The sequence below is a fragment of the Rhamphochromis sp. 'chilingali' genome (genome assembly GCF_963969265.1).
Source record: "Rhamphochromis sp. 'chilingali' genome assembly, chromosome: 9".
NCBI classification, from domain to species: Eukaryota; Metazoa; Chordata; class Actinopteri; order Cichliformes; family Cichlidae; genus Rhamphochromis; species Rhamphochromis sp. 'chilingali'.
This window is the reverse complement of record NC_137936.1, coordinates 4738885-4764227: the sequence shown is the minus strand read 5'-3', so window position 1 is coordinate 4764227 and position 25343 is coordinate 4738885. Positions and strand designations below refer to the sequence as shown.

The window sequence follows — 25343 nt, the reverse complement described above, 5'->3', positions numbered from 1 at the left end:
TGCTGCTGACCTCCAGACAAAGAGAAAGGTCTTTGAGAAGGTGATGGCTGTGAGGTGCCTGAGAGAGGAGGAGATGATCGTTTGCAGGGAAATGCAGCATCACTGGACAGTGTTGTGAGTGCGATCTGTGGTGTTGGGGACAATCTCCTCAGACTGTAAGCACATCTATTATTTATTTATGTATTTATTTTATTTTTTTGGATGAATTGATTGAAAATAACAGCAGATGCTAAAGGATCCTAAATCCTTGTGTTTATAAGGTGAGTTATTTTGTTACTTTACTCATATTTATTGGTTTTGTTCTTTTTACAGCCCCCCTTTTTGGCATGTCGGAGGATGCACAGAGGGGACTGTGATTACAATGTAATGATTACAGGACATCAGACTACTTGTTCTTATTGTTTAATCACGAAAAATTGTCATATAGAAATAAAAAACCTGAAGTTTTTAATTGATGCTATTTGAACACTATATCTTGTCATTTAACATGTATATACTTGCCTGGAAATTTCAACAGCTTTTCGTGTGTTTTGAAACTGGGTTTTCGGAGACCTCAAATGTAAAATGTTCTGTCTCTAAAGCACACAAAAATGTTCGGACATTTTTCATAGTGCATGTTTGAGGATTATTTTTTCCAGAGAAATAATTAACACAGTTCAGCGGGCTACATGCTGAACTTAAAAAGCAAAGTATTGATCCAATCGTGCTAGTATCGATCCGATACCAATGCTAGAGTTGTTATCCATACTATCCATATTTGGATCGATCCGCCCACCCCTAGTTGTTTCATTTCTGTTGACCTTCCAGTTATTTTTTTAAACTGCGTTAAAAATTATGTCACTGACCAGGTTGTTGGTTAGTTTTAGAGTAGGCTACAAAATCCTTTAAATAGTGAAATGTAAAAAAATTTAGCAGAGTGCATTTTATTCACCAAATTTTGTTCTCATACTCAACAGTTAACTTGTGCATCACTCACCACTGTTACTTGAGAGCACAATAAATATGAGCCTGAATGAAAAATCTTATTCCCTTTTAATCAAAAGTGGTATGGTGAGTATTATTTACTTCTTAGAAAATAAAGTTTGCCAAAATAAGTTGTTGATAGCTTGTTTTTGTTATACAGTCTATGATTGTATGTAGGCTACTAATAGTTGATGTTACAAGAAATATTTAAAATGATTTCAGTAGAAGAGGTAAAGATGGTGAATTCCAGATTAAATAGTGCGCTCATGAGATACAGCTTTAAGATGTGGCAGGATAAGGATGTGTTGTCAGCAGCTAGAAGACAACCAGTGGCATTAGCTCTGTACAATTTGTCAGGTGATTAGTAATGCTGATGAAGACTGTGTTGTGTTCAAAAAGTGAGTAAGAGGAACTTGAGTAAGTTGAGCAGAAATACATTTTCTATCCAAATTTTTATTTATTGCTTAATAGTCGCAGATGACCATGTCAACACAGTTAGATACAAAGTGGCTAATGATCCCACATTATCTCCCAACACGGAGGCATCCTAAGGGCTGCAAAATAAAAGCATGTGTGGTCTCCTGAGATGGTAAAATACACTGTAGATTGCATATTTCTCTACAGTTTGTGTAGCCTATCATCTTTTCAGCTTATTTCATCTTAAAAAGCAGATGTGGAATGGTTATGTCAGAGGTTGAGGTTGACCAGCAGAGGTTGAGTACTATGTCCTGTTAAAGTTAAACTCACTTCTGAATTTTCACATTTACGTATCTTTTGTGAAAAAGTTCAAATGAAACAATTTTTTTTTTTTGCATCCTGAAAGTTTATGTGCAATAGAAGCTTTTAAAAAAATCTGTGAGCATGTATTTCAGTTATATGTAATAAAGCTCTTTGCTACAATAATTCTAGATTAACATCCCTTTATAGATACAGGGCAAGAGGCTTATAATCGCCATAATATAATACACTATACACATCAATCAGCTTCATATATCAAAACTATTGAGCTTTCAGTGTCCTCCAAAAAGACGCTTGCATTTTCCGAGGCCAGCAGGAGGCAGTCTTGTTTAGCAGGAGATGATGAGGGCATCAAGAGACTGCTGACTGTGTGTCTTTTCCAAAGGTCTACCAGAAGACAGAATCTCACAAGCAGTAAGTTCATGATAGAGGGCATTGAGCACCTCCAGAATATGGGCCTTGCCTGTGTTAAAAACAGAACAGATGTGATATTTCTGAGGAAGTCACATGACAGGCCATTCAGTTTATTTCCATTTAACTCCCTCCCACAAGTAACTGTAAATTTTCATGGTTTCATGTCACAAGAGTTGTATTGATTTCATTGGGTGTGTGAGGTCTACTAACCGTGCTGCGGGTCGCTGCAAGACTCCAGAGTGCTGAGCAAGATTTTCCCGAGAGACCTCCGTGAGACGTTCTGAAATCAGCAGAGAGCCAGATGACAGAATCAGGTGCTTAACAGCCACTTTCATGAGAAAACTGCATCTTGTAACTGCAAAGCTTTCACATATGTTTGACAAGGGATAGTGCAAACACAAAAGAATGTATAAAAACCTCAACAGCACAAAGCTGCCTTTTATTTTGAAAACATTCCCAAGTTAATGTCCATGTGGAGAATTTGCCTGTAGCAAGGAAAATGCTTTCTGTTTGTTTTCCTATTTGATATCTGAACAGAACAAATTAATTCCAGTGCGCCATCAGTGGATATCTCTCAACTATCAACCCTGCAAATGATTTTCATTACTTTGAAATTCAGTTCACATGATGGATTGAATGCTTGTTTGCAAGATTTTCCTGCCTTAAAATGAATTAAAAATATTTGAATATCCTTACAAAGTCAAAACGTCCTTTCTAAATTTATCTCAACAATTAAAAAACCAAAACCTTGTGACTAACCAGGTCTCTGAGCTGCTGGAGAAGCTGCAGGATGTCCACGAGCTTCTCCTCCACCAGAGACAGACGGACCCTCTCTGTCTCCAGCATCTGCAGCTCCATCTGAAGCAGCTCAGTCTCCTCAGCCTTCTGCTGCAGCTCCTGCATCAGGGAGTCCTTCATCTGGAAGACATGGCACAAGAACCAGTTACTCCTGGCATCAGAATCAAGAATCACATTGTGAGTTCATCTTAGAAGAACATCTGGTCTTTGAAGACATCCTTAAATATAAGGACTTTCATTAACACTGATTTGGTATTAAAGCATTTTCAATGGCAAGACAACGAATGGAAAAATTGCAGTTAAAATTATTATATATTACAAGTAATGAATGAACATGTCACCCAGTACAACAATGAGGCTAACTAACAACTTTTTATTTTAGGTCTGTAGACCTCCAGTGCTTTTGATCCACAAGATGTGAGACCACTTCTTTGTTGGTTTTGTACTTAATTAATTATGTCCAAAACTAACAAAGAACTAAGGTTAATTATGGAGTTCCACAGGGTTCAGTGCTAGGACCAATTCTGTTTACATTATACGTGCTTCCCTTAGGCAGCATCATTAGAAGACATAGCATACATTTACACTGCTTTGCTGATGACACCCAGCTCTATCTGTGCATGAAGCCAGATAACACACACCAATTAGTTAAACTGCAGGAATGTCTTAAAGACATAAAGACCTGGATGGCCGCTAAATTTCTGCTTCTTAATTCAGATCAAACTGAGGTTATTGTACTCGGCCCTGAAAATCTTAGAAATATGGTATCTAACCAGATTCTTACTCTGGATGGCATTACCTTGGCCTCCAGTAACGCTGTGAGGAACCTTGGAGTCGTTTTTGACCAGGACATGTCCTTCAATGCACATATTAAACAAATATGTAAGACTGCGTTCTTCCATTTGCGCAACATCTCTAAAATTAGAAATATCCTGTCTCAGAGTGACGCTGAAAAAACTAGTTCATGCATTTATTACTTCCAGGCTGGACGACTGTAATTCATTATTATCAGGATGTCCAAAAAACTCACTGAAAAGCCTTCAGCTAATCCAAAATGCTGCAGCAAGAGTCCTGACAGGGACTAGAAAGAGAGAGCAGATTTCTCATGTATTGGCTTCCCTTCATTGGCTTCCTGTTAAATTGAATTAAAAATCTTGCTCCTCACATACAAGGTCTTGAATAATCAGGTCCAATAATGACCTTATAGTACCATTTCACCCCATTACAGCACTTTACAGTATTTAAAAGTAGAATGGGAGGCAGAGCATTCAGTTTTCTATGGAACCAGCTTTCAGTTTGGATTCAGGAGACAGACACTATCTCTACTTTCAAGATTAGGCTTTAGCATTTCTTCTTCAGCCACCTTTCTCACTCACTATGTGCTAATACACTTCTCTGCATTGGATCATACTTGCTATTAATCTCTGGCTCTCTTCCACAGCATGTCTTTATCCTACAACTGTAACTGTAAATACATTAAAATTCAACCCATTTTTGTAGGTTTCTGTAAGAAATGTTAGTCCCTGCAGTGCACCTTTACGTCATGGTGTATTGAAGGACAAAGGTCTCACCCCACACATCCTGCTCATAAACAAAGCCTCGCTGTCAGGACTTTGTTTGGTTTGAACTTTTCCTCTCTGAGTGCTGAGATGTTCTGGGAACACATTACATCACGGTTCCCCTTCTGCCTGTCTTCCTGTGTTGTGAAAATACCACTCGACTGTGACGAGAGGGCTTTAAATTCATTATATTTTTTTAAGTGTCATGGAGCAACAAAGAGGGGAGTGTTTCTGTGGTCGGCTCCAGTGGCAAACAGCTGCAAACACACCCACACCCAGAAAGAGGGAGGCGTGTCTGTGTGTGGGACGGCCTGGTGGTTTGGTTAGGTGGAACAAATTTCCCACGTGTGGGACTAATAAAGGTTATCTTATCTTAAGTTGAAGGATTGTAGCATTAGCTGTGGTTTAGCCTATGAAGACCTCCACTTTCAGAAGAACCTTTAGCAGTCATCTCTAATCTAGTTTCACACCGTGCAGAGCCACAAAAAGGCTTGGGATTGAAGGCAAGCAGAACAATATCAATAACAGAACCTTTCATAGAAATAGATCCAACAGAGGGCAGGTGGCACCACAGAAACCCACCCTAGGGTGAGGAATGACAGAGTTGGGTTGTACCTGGTCCATGTTTATCTCAGCCTGGCTTTCCTTCAGCTCCAGCTGCTTATGCAACCTGGTCACTCTCTCAAGGAGCTCCAACACAGCACTGCAGCTCTCTTCGCTTCTCGAGCTCCCGAAATTAGACATTAACTTTTTGAATGCCTTGTCCTCGCACCTTATTAAGGAACATATAATAGAAGATGGAAAGTCAGTCAGACCGACCCACAAACTGTATACAAGAGACGGACATGGACACTGTGACATCACCTTTTGGATTGTGGACCTTTTTTTTTTTAGCATTGCCATGATTGAATAAGGTTGGATTTTCCTGAAAACTCCAGAGGAGCATTTACTGTCAATTACAATATAACTATGATGTTGTTTTAACTGTCTGTTTAATTTAAATAGAACCAAACAGAAAATCATTCATTCATGATGAATAGAAAGTAGTGACTAGCAATGTTTACTGAGGTAACAGATTAAGACTTCCATAATCTAACTTATTCCTGCAATCAGATATATGATATATTTTATGATAACATGAACATGCAATACCTTTCCCCACAGCAGGATAGCCTGGCTAAGATCCTCTTCACCTCATCCACTTGTCTCTGTTGATCTCCAGTCCACTTGTCATCTTCTTCGTCAGAGGCTGCCTGGCCCTCCACTGACCGAAACAGCTGCTCCTCCACTGGACAATACATACAGTACATAATTGTTATCATCATCATCATCATCATCACCAACTGTTATTGCGATCATTGCAAAGGGTATTAGCCAGAGGTCTTCATTAACAAAAATTAATTGTACAGTGCCCCCCCCACTCTTAGCAAGTACCTGCCAGCAGTAGACTGTGAGGGTTCTCTCTCTAATATTGCAGAGTTAAGCTTCCAGTATAAATATATATGTTAGTTGGTGCTACAGGTACAAGTGAATTAAAATGTGGTGTAGTTTGTTGCCTCAAAACAACATAGGCGTGTATAAGCATATTTAATGAATATGATGACCACTTCAAAATGGGGTAAGTATTACCTTACCTGCAAGCTCAGTATTTATTTTGCTTAGACTTGCATTGAAGCTCATACATGAGTGGCTAGTATCAGAAAAAACATTCTGTACTTTAATATTCAATATTGTCTTACTCTTGTCTGGAGTCGTTACAGCACATCCTGTCGGGGAACAGCGGTCGTGCTGGGTATCCAGGCAGCATCTCTGTCCTGGCCTGCTGCTGACACTCAGCTGCTGCTCTGCACTGGTGCTGCCTGGGAGTTGTAGTTTCGACACTTCTGACCTGAAAGAAAGCGCTGCGAGTTCAGCATTTTTTTTTGCAAATATAGTCACATGTGCTGCTGCATGTAAGCTGACAGTGGCCAAAGGGGCTAAAACCGCTCGTCACATTTGCACAGATGAGAAAAGTTCCGTCCAAACCAATTGCCAACATCAAAGAGAACATATCATGTAACACAAGGGAGTGTGTATTACGCCACATCTACAACCGCCATGATAATTTTATGGAGGCCTGTGATGCTGTACGCCAAATCTGGGTGGGGTAATTGAAGCCAGACATTGTATCTTTAAGGCATTTTTACAGTAAAGTGGGTCAGTGGTAGAGAGCCACTCTAAGTGTGCAGGAGTTAGCAGGAGTTTGCAAGATGTGAGGTAAAGCATGCAAGACTTTTAAGTGCAACGTTTCTTTTGATCTGCAGAGGAGAAGATGTGTAAGACCTTTAGTGTATATTTCACATATTTCCTCATGTCATGATCACATTCAAACATTCCCTCCTGAAAAAAAAAAAAGACTGAGGCTGAGTTTGGGCGGATCAATCGTTCTGTAATGGTTTGAATTTTCTAGGCTTCTTCTGCTGTCTGCTCTTTTGTGTTGGGGGAAATCCGATAGGGGGCCTTCATAAATCACAGAATAAGTGTTTCCAGATGATGATGTCTTGCCCAAGAAAAAAAAAGCAGAGAGAAAATCTCGGAAAGAGTTTCAGCAGCCTAACTCTCTGAAAAAACAATTAATTTTTTTAAGAGTCACAGAGAACTCATGCTTATATCCTGTTGGCACAAGGCAAACCCTGCTGTAAGATGACATTATGCTCTGCATCTGTGGATTACTCTAGCTTTGTGCAACACTGGAGAGAAACCACTGAAGTCACTTGTTAACTTTAGCAAGATTTCAGGCAATCAATCAGAGAGTCGTGTTTATTAAGTTATAGAGGGCGCCACGTTGGAAGAAAGAAGGAGCAGCTGTAGTCACACCAGCACAGACAAGAACACACACAAAATTCAACTGGTTGCTGTGGAGACACTCGGACTCTTAAGCAAAACGGTGGAAGGCTTTTTCAAATACAGGCTTCATGTGACTGATTGCACTTTAATTGGCAACGGTTAAAGGGAGGCTAACAGTAGGCCACAGCCGCAGGATCAGGACTTTGATGTTAATATAGTCAGCTAGCAGGCTGCATCCACAAACTACCCATATAACATGCACCGACATCAATATCTCCTATTTAAGTAACTAAGTAACATAGTGATACTGATACTAGTGGAAGTAAGGCTTAACAGGCAGCTAGCTGCAACTGCTTGTGAGGACATTTGTCAATAAAAAGGAGACACCCTACACTCTATCTGAATTGAGTTACTAAAAAAAAAAAAATTTTTATATATATATATATATATATATATATATATATATATATATATATATATATATATATATATATATATATATAAATAAATTAGGGGTGCAACGATACACAAAATTCACGGTTTGGTTTGATACTTTGGTGTCACGGTTTGATATTTTTTCGATACAAAAAAAATGTTCATGCCTTTTTAATTTGTCATTTATTAAAATTATAAATATATATTTTAACTCAAAAGTACAGTTTTTAAATTTATTGTTGCTGAAACAAAAGTAATTAAAAAAATAAATATATCTCAGGGCTCTCAAAATTTCAAAATCCCTGGTAGCCCTTTGGGCAGGGGCTCTTCAGTTTTTGGTAGCCCAAAATAAATTTAAGTAGCCCGAATAAAAAAGAGAGCAATTTTTTGATTGATGTTTTGTTTCCTTTATAATATTATACATTAAAGTATAATATTGTAAAGGAAACAAAACATTAATCAAAAAATTGTTGAAAAACAAATTACAACATTGTATAAAAATTACAATCATCAACTCAAATACTTGGTTCTAATTGAACAGAAATTTCTATGAACTGAAAGATATTGCAGACTGAGCAAAAATGCATTTCTTGCATTTCTCATGGGTTCTAATGGGGGCTTTCTTAAAATGACTGGTCCCAGTAACAAAGGCGCTTGTCGACTCAGAAATCGAGAGAAAGCCAACAACACACCCGGCAGAACATTATGTTATTTACACGGGTGCACATAAGTGGTCCGCATGTGCGCATTCGCTGTCAAAATAAAAGACGCGCACCAGATAAGAAGTTGCAGCGCGCGTTTGCGTCCATATAAAAAGAACTGTTTTTGTCCACTAGAGTGGGATTTTCACGGCACATTCTGCACCACATCTCTGTGCGTTCATCATTTGTTTGAAGCCAGCTCACCTCCTGCAACCACTTTTCCGAGAATACGCGCTTCTTTTGTGGTTCGGACTCCTTCTGACATTTCTTTGGAGGTGGAGGAACACCAAAGTAATTGCTTAAAGGAGCTTCTTCGACATCTTTAAGAGTTCTAAACAAATGTCTGTCCTCCTCCAGAAAATCTTATGTACGCAAACACGTGTTGCAACTTATCTTGTGCGCGTTTTTTATTTTGACAGCGAATGCGCACCTGCGGACCACTTATGTGCAGCCCTGGTTATTTAGCTCGTCATATTGCAGCCACAGAAATTATTTTGTCCATGAAACCATAAAGCTGCACTTTCTTTTTGCCTTATAGTCTGATTTGTCATAACTTTTCCGTTTTGTGGTAAGCTTTTCTTTGGCTGTCACTTCTTCACCCTGACCTGTCTTATTTGGCTCAGCAGAACTGAAATATATATCCTGCTGCTTTTACACGCGCACTCACATAACGGTCAGCGATTCTCTGCGCGATCAACCTCTCACATGTTTAAGCTTGCTGCGGGAGGTTTCACTTGTCATGTTTGCATAGTAAGCTAACGATTGATAAGACGATGTCAGAGGAATTGGTGCACAAATTATCATCACTCACCAATCAGTGCTGTCGCTCTCTATACACAGTTCGCGCGATTGCAAAGTGAAAGCAAAAAACAAGCGCAAATTCAAACGCGATTTCAATATGTCACATATTGACAGTGGCTCATCGATGCCAATGACATAATTACCCAGCTACATTTCCGAAAGAATGCAAAAGCATTGACATATATTTTTCCTTCCTACAATAGCCCGACGGGCAGGGCAGAGATAGATTTTGGTAGCCTGACTGGAAAAATCGCTAGCCCCGGGACGTCGGGCTAGCGATTTTGCAAGCCCTGTATCTGATTGAGGAATCACTCATCTTTGGAAAAGAGAGTTTATTACAGAGAAATGGCTCTTTCCAAAATAAAAGCTATACTATACTATATATTCTGGGCTATATTCTCAGCAGCATATTGTAGCGGGTCAGGGCAGTTATGTTTTGTTTATGTTGCCATAGTGACGGGTGACGCCCTCTCGCTGCGACAGTGTGTCCTTCCGGGGTCAGAGGGCGCCCTGTGTGGTGTTGTTGTTGTTGCTGTGCGGTTGCCGCGCTGAGCAGTTAGCTAGCGGCAGTGTTCTTCTGCAGATGTCAATAAACGGCTGTGCTCCCTGGCTAGCTCACGGGAAGCAAGACCAAACGACACCTCCGTCTCCACCTTGTCTGAGCTCGCCACAATATTAAACATATCAGGTCCCCATAAGGAGAATCATGTGCTAACGGCTGTCTAAATGACTCGGCTAAAGTTAGTAGCATGCTTGTTGTTTTTGTCTTTCCACTAGAATGATGTCGGCGTAAATGTGCAGTCATATTCGTTGTGTTCCCACTAGTGCTGTCAGCGTTAATCTCGTTGAAATGACGTTAACGCCACAACACGGCGAATCTCCTTTAACGAGCTACCCCTGATCGCCCCGTGCGTGGAGCTAGACGGCCAACACGTTAACGAGCTAACTGCGCTAACACTAGTTCCCACCCATGTAATTGAGCATTGCGTGGCACATCCAACATACATGCTTATACTTTAGTCCATGACACGCTTACCTTCAGGGTCATACGTCACATGAAAACCAAAATAATTCCAAACGCCAGATCTGAATGAGGGTGGGGGAGGTTCAGTTTGCCATGTTGCAAGGAGAGCTTAACTTCTGTCTCGCTGGCTTGCCCTGCGCTCTTCCTTCTGACGATGCTGTCTGTGTTGAGCGCTCAGTGGATCTGCGCTCAACAGTGCAGCCTAGGCGGAGTAGTCGAACGCAGATTCACTGAGCGCTCAACACAGACAGCATCGTCAGAAGGAAAGTTGATAAAATAAATTACAAATTTTGTATTGTTCGATACATATGCGTACCGAACCGAAAGCACTGTATCGAACGGTTCAATATCGATATGAGTATCGTTGCACCCCTAATATATATATATACACACACACATATATATATATATATATATATACACACACACACATACACACATATATATATATACATATATACACACACACATACATCCAGCACGCCCCTGCGGGCGGTTTATCCTTCAAGCTCGGGTCCTCTACCAGAGGCCTGGGAGCTTGAGGGTCCTGCGCAGTATCTTAGCTGTTCCCAGGACTGCGCTCTTCTGGACAGAGATCTCCGATGTTGTTCCCGGGATCTGCTGGAGCCACTCGCCTAGCTTGGGAGTCACCGCACCTAGTGCTCCGATTACCACGGGGACCACCGTTACCTTCACCCTCCACATCCTCTCGAGCTCTTCTCTGAGCCCTTGGTATTTCTCCAGCTTCTCGTGTTCCTTCTTCCTGATATTGCTGTCATTCGGAACCGCTACATCGATCACTACGGCCGTCTTCTTCTGTTTGTCTACCACCACTATGTCCGGTTGGTTAGCCACCACCATTTTGTCCGTCTGTATCTGGAAGTCCCACAGGATCTTAGCTCGGTCATTCTCCACCACCCTTGGGGGCATCTCCCATTTTGACCTCGGGACTTCCAGGTTATACTCGGCACAGATGTTCCTGTACACTATGCCGGCCACTTGGTTATGGCGTTCCATGTATGCCTTGCCTGCTAGCATCTTGCACCCTGCTGTTATGTGCTGGATTGTCTCTGGGGCATCTTTACACAGCCTGCACCTGGGGTCTTGCCTGGTGTGATAGACCCCAGCCTCTATGGATCTTGTGCTCAGAGCTTGTTCTTGTGCTGCCATGATTAGTGCTTCTGTGCTGTCTTTCAGTCCAGCTTTGTCCAGCCACTGGTAGGATTTCTGGATATCAGCCACCTCCTCTATCTGCCGGTGGTACATACCGTGCAGGGGCCTGTCCTTCCATGATGGTTCCTCGTCTCCCTCCTCTTTCTTGGGTTTCTGCTGCCTGAGGTATTCACTGAGCACTCGGTCAGTTGGGGCCATCTTCCCAATGTATTCTTGGATGTTCGTTGTCTCATCCTGGACTGTGGTGCTGACACTCACCAGTCCCCGGCCCCCTTCCTTCCGCTTAGCGTACAGCCTCAGGGTGCTGGATTTGGGGTGAAACCCTCCATGCATGGTAAGGAGCTTTCTTGTCTTTATGTCAGTGGCTTCTATCTCCTCCTTTGGCCAGCCTATTACCCCAGCAGGGTACCTGATCACGGGCAGGGCGTACGTGTTGATGGCCCGGATCTTGTTCTTACCATTCAGCTGACTCCTCAGGACTTGCCTGACCCTCTGCAGGTACTTGGTGGTTGCAGCTTTTCTAGCGGCCTCTTCATGGTTCCCATTCGCCTGCGGGATCCCCAGGTACTTGTAACTGTCCTCTATGTCTGCAATGTTGCCTTCTGGTAGTTCAATCCCCTCAGTTCTGACTACCTTCCCTCTCTTTGTTACCATCCGACTACACTTCTCCAGTCCGAACGACATTCCAATGTCATTGCTGTATAGCCTGGTAGTGTGGATCAGTGAATCGATGTCTCGTTCACTCTTGGCATACAGCTTGATGTCATCCATGTACAGGAGGTGGCTGACAACTGCTCCGTTCCGTAGTCGGTATCCGTAGCCAGTCTTGTTAATGATCTCACTGAGGGGGTTCAGGCCTATGCAGAACAGCAGTGGGGACAGAGCATCTCCTTGGTAGATCCCGCACTTGATGGTGACTTGTGCTATGGGCTTGGAGTTGGCCTCTAGTGTTGTACGCCACATCCCCATTGAGTTCCTGATGAAGGCTCTTAGGGTCCCATTGATCTTGTACAATTCTAGGCATTCCAGTATCCAGCTGTGGGGCATTGAGTCATAGGCCTTCTTGTAATCAATCCAGGCAGTGCACAGGTTGGTCAGTCTGGTCTTGCAGTCTCGGCTGATTGTTCTGTCTACCAGTAGCTGGTGTTTTGCGCCTCTGGTATTCTTGCCAATTCCTTTCTGTGTCCCGCTCATGTATTGACCCATGTGCCTGTTCATCTTAGCCGATATGATGCCTGACAGGAGCTTCCATGTAGTACTGAGGCAGGTTATTGGTCGGTAGTTGGAGGGGACCGGTCCCTTCTTGGGGTCCTTGGGGATCAGGACCGTCCGGCCTTCAGTTAGCCATTCCGGGTGTCTCTCGTTAACTAGCAGCTGGTTCATTTGTGCTGCCAGACGCTCGTGGAGTGCAGTCAGCTTCTTCAGCCAGTAGGCGTGAACCATGTCGGGCTGTCCAACTCTTCATACTGGAGACCCTTTCTTGGATATCTGCCACTGTGATGGTTACTGGACCCTGTTCAGGGAGGTCGCTGTGGTCTGCCCTCAGATCCTCTAGCCACTGAGCATTGCCGTTATGGGTTGCATCCTTCTCCCATATGCTCTTCCAGTATTGCTCCGTCTCCAGCCTTGGTGGTGCTGTTCTCTTATTGTTCCCTTGCCACTGAGAGTACACCTTTGCTGGTTCTGTGGAGAACAGCTGGTTTATTCTCCTGCCTTCTATCTCTCTGGTGTACCTCCTCAAGCGGCTGGCCAAGGCTGTGAGTCTTTGCTTGGCAGTTTCCAAGGCCTCAGGTATGGACAGCTTGCTGTATTTCTTAGGCACCTTATTTGTCGCACCTTTCTGCAACTCCGTTAGTTGGCTAACCTCCCTCCGTGCTACTTTGATCTTGCCCTCTAGCCTCCTTCTCCATGGAGGGTACTGCCCCTTGTCGCTGTTCAACTTGTAGCCAAGCATCTCACTGATCACTGTTGCCGTATTGTAGATGAGCTTGTTAGTGTCGGTACTCGTGGTTGTAGGTATTGCCCGTAGTGCTGCATTAACATCATCTAGCAGACCTTCTGAGGGTACTTCACGTAATCTTGGTAACCGGCTACGGGGGATCCAGGTTTCAAGCTTGGCCATGATTCTATTTTTCAGGTCAGTTCCTCTCGCACTCAACGATCCTTCTCCTATCGCACTTGGGGCTATGTACCCAATCTCGGGTGATGATATCTCCCCCATATATATATATATATATATATATATATATATATATATATATATATATATATATATATATATATATATATATATATATATATATATATATATATATATATATATATATATATATATATATATATATATATACACACACACACACACACACATACATACATACATACATAAATAAATAATAGTACTGCCATAGTAGCTTCATTTTCAACTCTGGAGGTTACTGCCTTGTTTCCCAACATTGAGGTTGTCTGCTGTGTCCTGACTGTTCGCCTGTCCCTCTTCTCTGTTTCCCCAACTTTTGTTTACTTCACTTAGTTTGCATCTGCATCTACGTGTGCCTTTTCAGGCGATTTATTCTGTTTAAAGAAAGCTTCCATCACATGTTTTGACAGTGTTTGGTGGTGGCAGTGCTGAATGTGGGAATTCCAACTGGATGAGTAGAGACACCTGAAAGGAGTCCAGGCAGACGTCCCAGATAGTGGTTAGTCTGTGGGATGCAGCAGACATAGTCAAAATTTGATCAGCAATTATTCTTGTCAATCGGCCAGCATGGATGTGTCTGACCTGCCAAAATGAAAAATAACTATTAATGTGTTTTGTTGAGAGGCAGAGAAGGAAAAAAAAGATGCTGCAGATTTTATTATACAGCACTGTGCGAAGGTTTTGAGGCATTTTTTTTTTTTTTATTTCTTCAGACTTTATTGGGATTTTTTTCTTAAGCAGTACTTCTCCAGACTTTCTGAAGCTGTTTCATTGTTTTTCTTTTGACACCGTTTTTCACTCATTTCAGTCAATTGCTCTGAAAATGGTGAGGTACAATGTTGTTGTTTTTTTACTTCTGTTTTGTTAAGCCACTTAACACTGATCTGTCCATCATTAAAACATAAAAAGGTAACAAAGTCAAAGGATGAATCAGTGTTGTATCTAAGAAAACTGTTAATAGCCTGTCACAAAACACATCATTTGTTTCCATTTCTTTAGGTGAATCAATAAAACATGCCAAAGACAACACAGTTAGACAGAAAGAACATGGTTTGGACCAACAAGGAGATTCTCAAAGAGCTATTAGTTGAAAATTTGGAATCTCTCAATATGGTGTGCACCGTCCTTATAAGAATCCAGTGTGGATAACAGTAGAAGGCCAAGAAGAAGAATCAGCACTAAAAAACAAACAAACAAAAACTATCTACAGTAGATGAACAATATCCAAAAGTCTTGTCTGTAAGAAGTAGCTACAAACACCTGATATAGGAACCGAGAGACACATTTGGCCCTTTGGTTGATCCATCTACTGTTCACTGAAGCCTCACTGTGGTCTCAGTGACAGTTAAGAAACAAAGAGAAGAGCTGAGGTATACAAAACTGCACAAGGACTGGACTGAAAATAAGCTGTAACCAATTTTATAGCGTAATGAACTCATATTTGAAATTTTTGGTTCAAATCATCGTCATCAGTATGTCTGGAGGAGGTCAGGAGAGAGTGTCTACAGGCATCTATAAAGCTAGCAATAGAGTTCAGGCTGTATTGATGAATAAAGGTGGTCATACCAAATACTGATGTATTTTGCTAGTAAAAATTTTCCTAGTAAAATAAAAAACAATAAGTGGTAACGTGCTCAAGATGTGTGAACAGTATTGCATGTGGGGAAATTCCAGTGTTTGAAAAAATAATTTCACCTCATATATTTATTTCATCTTAAGAAATATTATTGGGCTGGCAGTCATTTGCAGAGATGGTCAGTAACAATTTCAAAAAGCATTACTGTTGTTTACTATAACTAAACGAATCTACAGTATGTTCTTGGCAGTGAAAAGGCTGACCATTTACTACTGCACCGGTACCCAACAGCAGGAAGCAAATGTCCAAACTGACAGTGCATGGCAACCTACATTCATGTCAAACCAAGACACCTCTCCCACTTGCTGTTCAAAATGTAGGTTTATAAGAGGCAGCGAGTCAAATGAAAGTTGGCTTAAATGGAGTGGAAAGTGGTGTGTTGCAGACAGAGGATGAATTGAGGGCCTGTACCAAGGCCCAGTAAAACACAATAAGGATTAATTTGAACTATCAATCACACAAAGCTGCTCTAGAAGGACAAAAATCTGGGGCACATGTCCCCTTTAAGAATAGCTTTTTTGTCACTTCATAAGAAAAAAGGAGAAAACAGAAACAAACTGAGGTCGTGGGTATGGTATAAATCAGCTGGAGAATCAAGGCAGAATTTAGTCATGTACATCTGCTGGAAACTTAAAACAGACTTTATCATTTTGGAGGAAGTACTCTACAAGCGGGACCGATAGAGAGGCTGATCAATTTCTCCTTCTCACTCTCTTTTACCAGATTCATGTATCAAAAAGCACTTTCTGGTTGATCTCTAGCCAAAATGAAATTTAGACCTGGAACGAGCTCATAATGTTAATGTGGGAAATTCAATAAAGTACATGTATGTGCCAGGAGCAACAAATGCATTTATAGAGCTACATGTATTATTGATTTGATATTGACAGCGAAAAATGCTCTTTTGTTGGAATATAATATACCCTAATTATCATTGATCCCTAAAGACACACACACACACACACACACACACACACACACACACACACACACACACACACACACACACACACACACAAAGAGTTTTACTGTGCTATGTCATGACTTTTGTAATTAATAGCATCCTGCACTGTATTAGCAAAAGCTGAAAGCCATTCTTTCGGCTGGTGGGAGGTAGTCCAGCTGCTTGTTGTTAGAGCCAGGACACCCAGAGTCCTCCCTGTGTTTATTACAGCATGGCGCTGAAGTGAACTTTTCATCAACATAACCTCCCCTCCCCCATCATCGTCGACCTGCCTCCACTCCCACGAGAGCAGTTTCCCTTTTTCAGGTGTCATCAGTCAATGACAGTCCGCTTTCCCTGCAGGTTAAAACTGAGGGCACACTGTAAACCTGAGCTTGCACTTGAAGTTTGTCAGTTGTCGATGCCCTGCAGCTTGACAGGGAAAGGCGAGGGGGCTTTGTTTACATAGCTGACGGTTATTAATCAAGTCCTCTTGGGCTGCCCAACAATGTGCTGGTTTCTGGGATACAAATAAAGCACTTCTAGGGATCAGATTATTGTTTTGCTCTAGCTGAGAACTTAATCCAAAAACTAATGGCTGTAACATTTACAGAGGGTGGTTAAACTTTCCTTAGCAAGCAAAGTGCAAAGAAACCTCTAAAGTCAAACAAACGACGGTATTAAAAGCAGAGGGAAATTTTAAAGGGAGAGAAGTCCAGTGAGGGTGGGTGGTGCACGCCTATAAGATATTTTGTGTGCCATGTTTTTCTGCTGATGTCAGCATACCTCCAAACCAGAGAGAACAGGGCAGCACTTCAGCGTGAAAATGAGTCCACTTGGCAGTGTGGGGCTTTGAAGGCTGCTCAAGAACTACAGCGAGATAGCAACAGCAGAATGCCACAGGTCCCAGACATCCCCAAGTGTGTTTTCCACATTATTTAAAGGGTAGGAAAGCCATGGCAGCACCTGCTCCCCACAATGTTGCAGCTCTAGAGCTGAGGCAGATAAATGGTATGCTAGACCCTCCTCTTCTTTCTGCTCTCAGGCACCATACAGAGAGCATGAAAGGGCCAGGAGATTATGCCTCCCTTGGGGCCTGGCTTCAGATGGCCTGAGGTTAGAAGAAGCCAGCAAATGAAAGTGAGTGAGTTTTAAACTTGCACATGTAGTACGCATGTGCTTGGTATGCTTGCTAGAAATCCCTGGACTTTATAAAGTGAGACACCTGGATCTACATGACTATTAAAGGTCAAGAAGTTTTGAATAAAAAGCAGCCAAAGTTCACTTTTAATGACTTATTTGCACTCTCTGCTTCATGTCTTTTCTCTGGGACTCGAAACTAATGAACACATCTGTCCCTCTCACTTTCGTCCCTTGCAAAAGTGTCCGTCATTTCATGAACAAACAGCTGAGTGTTTGCTTCTTCCTCCAGATGGTAAGCTTTCCTCCCCCCCCTCATCTCATTTTGTTCCTCTCGCTGTGCTTCCCATTGTCTAGTATGTCTGGCCCACAGAGCTCTACACACTGCAGTGACTGATTTAAGCTCAGTTTGACTCCTGGAACTAAAGAGCACAAACTGAACCAAAAGTAACAAATTTATATCATTGCAGCTGCACCAAGACTTCTCCAGAGATGTGCTTGATCAAGTCCTCCTGAGGGTGTGGTTCCCACTTGAATCTCAGCCTCTGCTCTGTTCTCGCATTCAATCCAAAGTAATGGCAGACATGTTATGCAACAACACCCACGTAACGATGAGCACATTGGACCTCTGCTGGGATACTGATGGAAAGTTGAGAAGGGATTTTTCTAGAAAAGAAACTTGTATATCACTGAATGCTAAAAAAAAGAACACATGAAGGAAAAGTTATAAGAAAGCCTAATAAAGGAAAAGGCTACTTTTTCTGAAATGCGTATTGGCTTCGTTACCATGGATAATATTAGAAAGACTGGTATTCGCTCTCATGACCATTCACTGCATAAATGGTAAGTGGCCTGCATTTGTATAGCACTTTTCTAGTCCATAGGACCCCAAAGTGCTTTACACTACATTCAGTCATTCACCCATTCACACACACATTCACACACTGGCAATAGCAAGCTACATTGTAGCCACAGCTGCCCTGGGGTGCACTGACAGAGGCGAGGCTGCCGGACACAGGCGCCACCGGGCCCTCTGACCACCACCAGTAGGCAAACTGGTTAGTATCTTGCCCAAGGATATTTGGCATGCAGCCAGGATGCAGCCTGGGATCGAACCACCGACCTTCTGATTAGTGGCTGACCTGCTCTGCCACCTGAGCTACAGCCACCCCAAGTACCCAAGAGATAACTAAGCTCAGCATACCATGCAAAACAAAATGTAACGTATTGGCTAATATGTTGCTGTGTTTCCCACAGATTGTTAGCATTAAACAGCTAGCAGTAAGCTTACGACATTGTTGATGTTTATTGTACTAATATATGTTTATTGTATTAAAATAGTATCTATATTATAATATTAAAACAAAATAATGTTTTTTTAGATATTTCCCTCTGTGTACACTGGTTACCCTTTGCTAAGCTAACTTGCACTTGGTTTCATGCCATTGTTCTAAAGCTAGACAGTAACTTTAATATAATCACAAGTATTTTTGAGAGCAGCAATTTTTTTAATGGCTTTTGGTAGAAAACTGAAAGAAAACAGATTTCTTTGGTAATTGTCATCACTGATAATAACAAGCAGCTATTTCTGGTTTGATTTTACCACACTTATAATAAGGTCCATTATAAACGTAGTGGTTTTGAAAGAGATGCCATCAAGCATGCCCTATTGGTTTTAAATCTATAACTGGCCAGTGACTATTCATTAGTATATTTCTACCATTTTCTAGGAAAAAAACAATCACAGTCATTGTAAAACCCAACAACAACGCCCCCCCCCCCCCAAAAAAAAACCAAAACTGACATGACAAAAAAAAAAAAAAAAATTGTTAAACTACTGAAATGGTGTATTTATTTTAGCTCATTTCTCTATTAAGGACTTCCTCCAGAACGCTGCCTAAAGGAATGGCAGCAAATTCTGATAAAAGTAAATAAACACAGGTGTAATTAGTATGTAAAAAGAATGTGCAGAGTCAATCAAGGATGAAGAATTGATGAATTAGTGGAACAATTTATTATTACTTATTATCTTTGACTGTGGAAAGCTGGTAGTCTTAGTTGGTCAAACGTTTTTTTTAAAAAAATTGGTGGATTAATGCTTAGAAGGATGTGCGTTTTACATTTTCTCAGGTAAATTTCCTGCTTATTATACAAAATATGGCTGATCAACCCTTTCAGCTGATCAGACTGTAAACCCATCTTACTATGAGAAGTTTCTCATAGTAAAATCTCCTCAAATATCCTCATCTTTATAAGCTTTCTTCAAACTCAAAGCAGTCTAAAAAAAATCAGTTGTTGCCCTGTCAAGTTAAGGTGAACACTATAAGGATTCATCATCATAAGGATGTGTGATTATCTGGTTCTAAATTGCTTCTGCTGTACCTTTCCTACGGCTCTGTAGCAGAATCTCTGAAAATCCAGCAGCGTCAGAGATAATCTTATTACTTGTCACAGCATTTTAGAAATAAGCCATGGGGATAAAGTTATAGTCAATCATTTCAAAGACCTATTTTGCCTGTCAAAACATATCATCTGTGATATTTCAGACAGCAAATTGAAAGAATCATGATTTTATTTTAAAGAAACATCATTTTGATGAAAGACATAAAAGAGCACCAGAAAGTTCTCACATGTTTCTTCTTACTGTGTCCTTGGATATATTGTGAGCGAGCAAGCTTTGAGGCTTTCGTTGAGAATAGGGGCTTGGTTGCTAAGTTCCATAGGTTGGGGGTGCCTATGTGCTATTGCTCATGTGGGAGCAGAGTGAAAGAAGTGAACAAAGATTGATGAGAACGGTCAGTCTGTTCAGGCTCCTACTCAATGGAACTCTCTCTCGCCTTTGTGTTATTGAATTATTCGCCATTAGGGCATCAATGGAGGGGCAGTGAAAAGCCTTTGAAACACAGTGTGCATATATTAGCAGTGTTTAGGGTTAAAAAAGGAAGGGCACCTTGGCTGCTAAAAGTGATTTTACCTATTTATGCAGGTAGGAGTGAAGACTTTAATCATACAGCTCTGGTTGTCCATGACGCTATAATAGCAGCATTATGTAGACATTACAAGCATTTAGAGACATCTGCCAGACCTGCAGACTTGATTACATGGTTGCAGTGGGGACAACAGACCCAGAGATAAACATTAAACCAAAGGCTTTGTACTTTAAAAGTGCAATTACACCCTTACTTCCACCAAAATGAATAGTTCCCAACAGTAGTGGAGCTCAGGCAAGACTGACCTGCCACACACGAAGCCTCATTCAATAAACTCAAACACAACAAGACTGAAAATTGGAATAGTAAGGCCACATCAAGCCTTTATAAATAGCATGGGAGAGCTTTCCAGGCATGAAGCCAGAGGTAAATAGAGTCATTTCAACCTACTGTAGGAGGAATTATAATTCGTTATGGTTGATTCTCGCCACAAAGGCCTTTCTAATGCAATAACGTGCCAAAACAAGCCCTTGCTTCTCATGACACTTGCTATGCTGGGGGTTTAACAGCTGGTTGAACCTAGCAGAAAGGCTTATGTCTAGTCTACGCGCTCTCTCTATAAACATGTAGTGTCATCACCCCACATCTTTATGTAAAGGTACAAAGATACACTGAGTCATTTCTAGTTAAAAAAACCAAGAGAATTTGACCAGCTGTTAAATCTTGACCATCCAGCTCAGAACAACAATGCATTAAATGACATGCATTTTTGTTTTGGCAGATTTTCTGGAAATATATTTATGTTTGTATGATAATCATCAGTTTACCCTCCACAATAAATCTAATAAACTTGTACCAATTGGTGACGCCAACCATGGTGAAACTGCTTCTCCAATCTCCTGGTGGATGTGCTTGCCAGCTTGTGAGCTATGCTACTAATTTTCTTCATCACTAATGTCATTTCAAAAAGATGGGGAAAAAAAAAACTTCTGTAACTCGAATACATTGTGTGTTTTCTTTTGTTTTGTTTTTTAAACAGTGGACTGCCATTAAAGAAAACTTTTCCAAATAAATGACACAGACTACAAACACAACTGAGTTTTTTTTCTTTCCATCTATTAAGAATCTGTGAAGGTTTTGTATGTGATGGAACCACAATGAGCAAAACTGCATTGTGCAGGTAAATCTAATGAGGGGTATGCATGAATGCAGTTAGCCATTGTAGAAGCAAACTCAGACCTTATGTTTTTGCTTCCCCTGTTCTAATGACTGCCAAGAACTGAAGCAATGACAAAGAAACAGGCCACCAAGAAAATGTAAATGCAGGATATGAGAAATTAAAGATGCGGCAAATGTTTTATAAAGGAATAAATGTCATTAAGATGTTTTTTTACAGACTGAAGACTGCGTTCTGGTAAAAAATAGAACTAGTGTTTGGGAATAACAGTACGTCAGAAAGTAAGTTAACTGTTCCAAGCAACTGCTATCACTACAATAAGTAGTTAATATAAAACCAATAGTAGTTCAGTCAACATGGTGCAGGATCGAGTCTTGACAAAATTCTATACTCCAACCCAAACATTAAAATACTGCTGTTTGCTCAGACTTAAATGCTACATGTGAAGCTGAGAGTTTTCACCTGTAGTAGAGGAGCTCTGATTCCAGCTGAAGGATGTGTCTCTGCAGTGCTGATACATGATTTGCCTTTGCCTCCAGTTCCTTCACTTTACCCAGCCCGCTGAGCAGCGCCTGTCGGGCCTCCTCCACCTTCCTTCTCATGGCCACCTGCTCCCTCTTCAGTGCCCTGTTGCAGTCCTCCAACGCAGCCACAGTCTCTTTAGAGCTCCACAGTTCCTGCTCCAGTCTCTGATTACAACGCATGGCTTCCTCCACCTGCCGATCTTGCGAGCTACGCAGCAGCTCTATTTCGTGGATTATGTTCTGTAAGCTTTTCAGGTTGGTGTTGGCCATTTTTTTCTGCATGGCTTGCTTCTGGTGAGCGACAAAACAGCCTTCGTCTGCTTTGTGTTTGGAGTGGCTTTTCCACAGTCCGACCTGAATCGAAACAAATGAAATAACTGAGATATTCCCATAACTTACTAAAACATGACTAAGCAGGTCTTGCATTTGTAGGAAACCATAAAGAAGTGTTGTTTTAATAGATTGCGAAAATGAATAACTCCTTTGGGCTGCGAGGCTGTGAAAAACATCTCTTGGTGTTAAGGTGTCAGCAATCATATATCTAAAACCAACTTGCTCTTGTGCTGTATGTGCTATCAGAATATGAAATATGTGGGTTTTGGAAATTGTTGTTCCAAGTCTCCCCAATCCCTGTACCAATAAACAAACATTTTAACTGGCACATATCAAAATAAAAACCAGGAATGTAATGTTTCTCTTGAAAACTAGTATCAGGATTACATCTCATCGTGATTTGTTGACAGCTGTTTATGAGTTTCTCACCCTTTATAAAGGGTTGCTAAGCTTGAATTCATTTCTTAATGAATAAATGAGATGTGAAATTGTATAAGCTATAGGTTGCCAAGTTGGTCTCTTTTCCCCTGTGGCAGAGTGTTCCCCATCCCTGACTGATTTTTTTGAAGGAGGTCTCTTCCTGTTAAACAGTTGTTTAAACCTCTGGTTATGGATCGTCTGATCATTGCAGTTCTCTCTCTAATGTTGTAGGGTCTTTACAATTTAAACAGTGACAACTGTTGCTGTGAAGTGGTACTCTATAAATATAAATGAATTTATTTTAAACTTGACTAGCTTTTTAACTTCGTCTAGCAGACATTTTAGTTTAATGCTAATGTATTTTGCTTTTCATTAAAACCTTATGAATGCTTACAACTGCAGAGGAGCTGCTTGAACCTGTTAGGAGGTCCAGATTGAACCCCTCCTATGACCATCTGAATATGAACCCTTTCTCCAGCCCTGCCAAGTCCTCATAAGCCCTGTGCAAACAAGCCTGTAAAGCTGAAACAACATGTGTCTTAGCTGGTGCTAATTCATAAAGTCTGACAATGGACCCATCCACAACACCGGCCAGGAAACAAACTCACAATTTAGGACTCAGTCGACATTTACTGGTCACTGTTCCTAATGAATGAAATTGTCCAAAGTAACGAAGGGGGCTGAGTCTGTGGCTTTTGGGGGGTTTTCTGGGGAGTGAGACCACAGGAGACATGTTCATATTTCCTGCAGGAGAAACCAGAAAAATGGGATCTGCTTTCTTGTCAGTAATTAGTTGTTAGAAATTATGTATTAACAATTTCAAAGTCACGAATAACTACTTCCTAGCGTTGGTCCCCTCAGTAAAGCTTGGGCCCCAGCAGCACTCCTGTTCTTTTACAAAAGGCCTATGGACGCATATTGCATATTTTTATGGGCTTGGAAGATCCAAGTGAAAGATATTACATCCTAAAAATTACACTATATGGACAGACAGAGTATTTAAAATCCCGCTTCTCACCTGCAGAGCCAAACAGCGGGCATCACTGCTCTGAAGTGCGGCTCGCATGTCCTCGATCAACTCCCTCAAACTCGCATTCTCATCCTCCAGTTTGGCTATTCGATCCTCCGCTTCCTCCAGGGCCACGATCTCCTCGTAGCACTCCCGGGTGCAGGAGCCAAGCCTGCAGCCGGAGGCGTGCCGCCCCTCCGGGAGAGGAGAGGGGCCGCTGCTCGCTCCCACAGACAACAGCTTCTCTCGGCGCTTCAGCGGGCTCCTCAAGCGGATCTGAGTCTCTATGTGCTCGCTGTCCATCCCGACCAGCAGCCGGCCGTTCTCATACTGGCAGCCAGCCTTAGTGCTGAAATACCCGCACAGTTTGGCGTGGAACTGTCTGAAAGTGAGTTCGCTGGGCAAATTGTCTAAAACGTCGACGCATTCTGTGTCCTCCGAGTCTTTGTCCAGTCCCAAAACTTCACACAGGATGTTAAACTCCTCCACGGGGATTTTGCCTGCACCTTGATAGTCCATGTGGTGGAAAATCTCCTGCAGATACTGATCCAACCCGGTGGCCAAAACAATAATCTCGTTCTCCACTCCCCGGTCCAGTCCGTAATGGTAAGCCAGGGTGCTGACTATCCATTGTGTCCTGCGCGCTGGTCGGCTGTATGGATCAACGGAGTCTATCGCATCCATCATTTCTACTGAGCAAAGTCATATTTCCTCGAACTGAACTGGAGTTGCTGTGTTTCTCCTCGCAGCATCCCGTGTGCGTTTCGTTTCTCGCTCTGCGCGAAAACCTGGAGCACAGTGGCGCAGCTCGAAACGAGGCGTGTGTTGAGCTCGAGCAGATTTGAATTTAGCACTGCCCCCAAAATCCACAACAAGGGGTCCCAAACAGCGCTCAGCAATGCAGCTCCAACACTCCGCGTATTATAACGGCCTCCAACTGCCGTGCGTCTGACTGTAATTGGCACCAGGTGTGTAAACTTTTCTCATTCACTTGGGTTAGACTTTGTTAAGATGTAAGGCGCCCCAGAGACTTACAGCCCGTGCTGCATAATGTCTTTTATTTTAAGCTGAAGAAAATTCCACTCCATGGTCTGTGTGCAGGGAAAACACACTCTTCTATGGGGGGGTTTGTACTTTTTGCACCTTGCTTTGTGCATGATGTAATGCGTGAGCTCGGTCTGTGGAGTTACATTTTTGTTCTGTAGTTATCTTCTGTACTTTTCCCTGTTGATTTTCATTTTATTTTAAGTGCTGGTACCCTGAAAAATCTCATCTACTTACATGTAAGCCTGTTGATCCTCCCAATAAGTGAGCTATTAATATATTTAATGTCCACCAAGTCACCCAGCATCAAAGGTTAGAGCTAGGGACGGGACTTCAGGTTCGGTAAACACCTGCCTCTTCTTCTAATCCCAAATTTAAAAGCTTGTAACAAATAAAATAAAATAAAATAAATACTGCAATGGCAAAGTGTGTGAGACTCAATTTGAAAGGCCGAGCGTATTAGCAAAATTTAGCAATATCCACAATTTTATCATTTAATGGGAAAGAGAGCTTGATAAACTATTAGAAAAAAACATACTGATCAAGCTCAGAATG

At 41.7% G+C, this 25343-nt stretch overlaps 1 protein-coding gene across 1 annotated transcript; it reads right to left on the bottom strand.

The window, feature by feature from the left end:
* Nucleotides 1-1396: 1396 nt before the first annotated feature.
* Nucleotides 1397-24584, bottom strand: efcc1 (EF-hand and coiled-coil domain containing 1). Its single transcript, XM_080890806.1, has 8 exons — nucleotides 23754-24584; nucleotides 21921-22336; nucleotides 6212-6360; nucleotides 5625-5760; nucleotides 5088-5244; nucleotides 2875-3033; nucleotides 2326-2395; nucleotides 1397-2164 (listed from the first exon to the last, which is right to left on the bottom strand). The coding sequence occupies exons 1-8, from the start codon at nucleotides 24429-24431 to the stop codon at nucleotides 2031-2033; spliced, it is 1899 nt and encodes a 632-aa protein (XP_080746932.1). The 5' UTR covers nucleotides 24432-24584; the 3' UTR covers nucleotides 1397-2030.
* Nucleotides 24585-25343: the final 759 nt, after the last annotated feature.

Excerpts from the sequence above, each read along its gene's own strand:
- efcc1 (XM_080890806.1), bottom strand. The coding sequence starts at position 24,431 with ATGATGGATGCGATAGACTCCGTTGATCCATACAGCCGACCAGCGCGC. Across the intron at positions 5,245-5,624 it reads CTATCCTGCTGTGGGGAAAG|GTGCGAGGACAAGGCATTCA; the intron begins GTATTGCATGTT and ends TTCCTTAATAAG. Across the intron at positions 3,034-5,087 it reads CTGAGATAAACATGGACCAG|ATGAAGGACTCCCTGATGCA; the intron begins GTACAACCCAAC and ends CATGTCTTCCAG.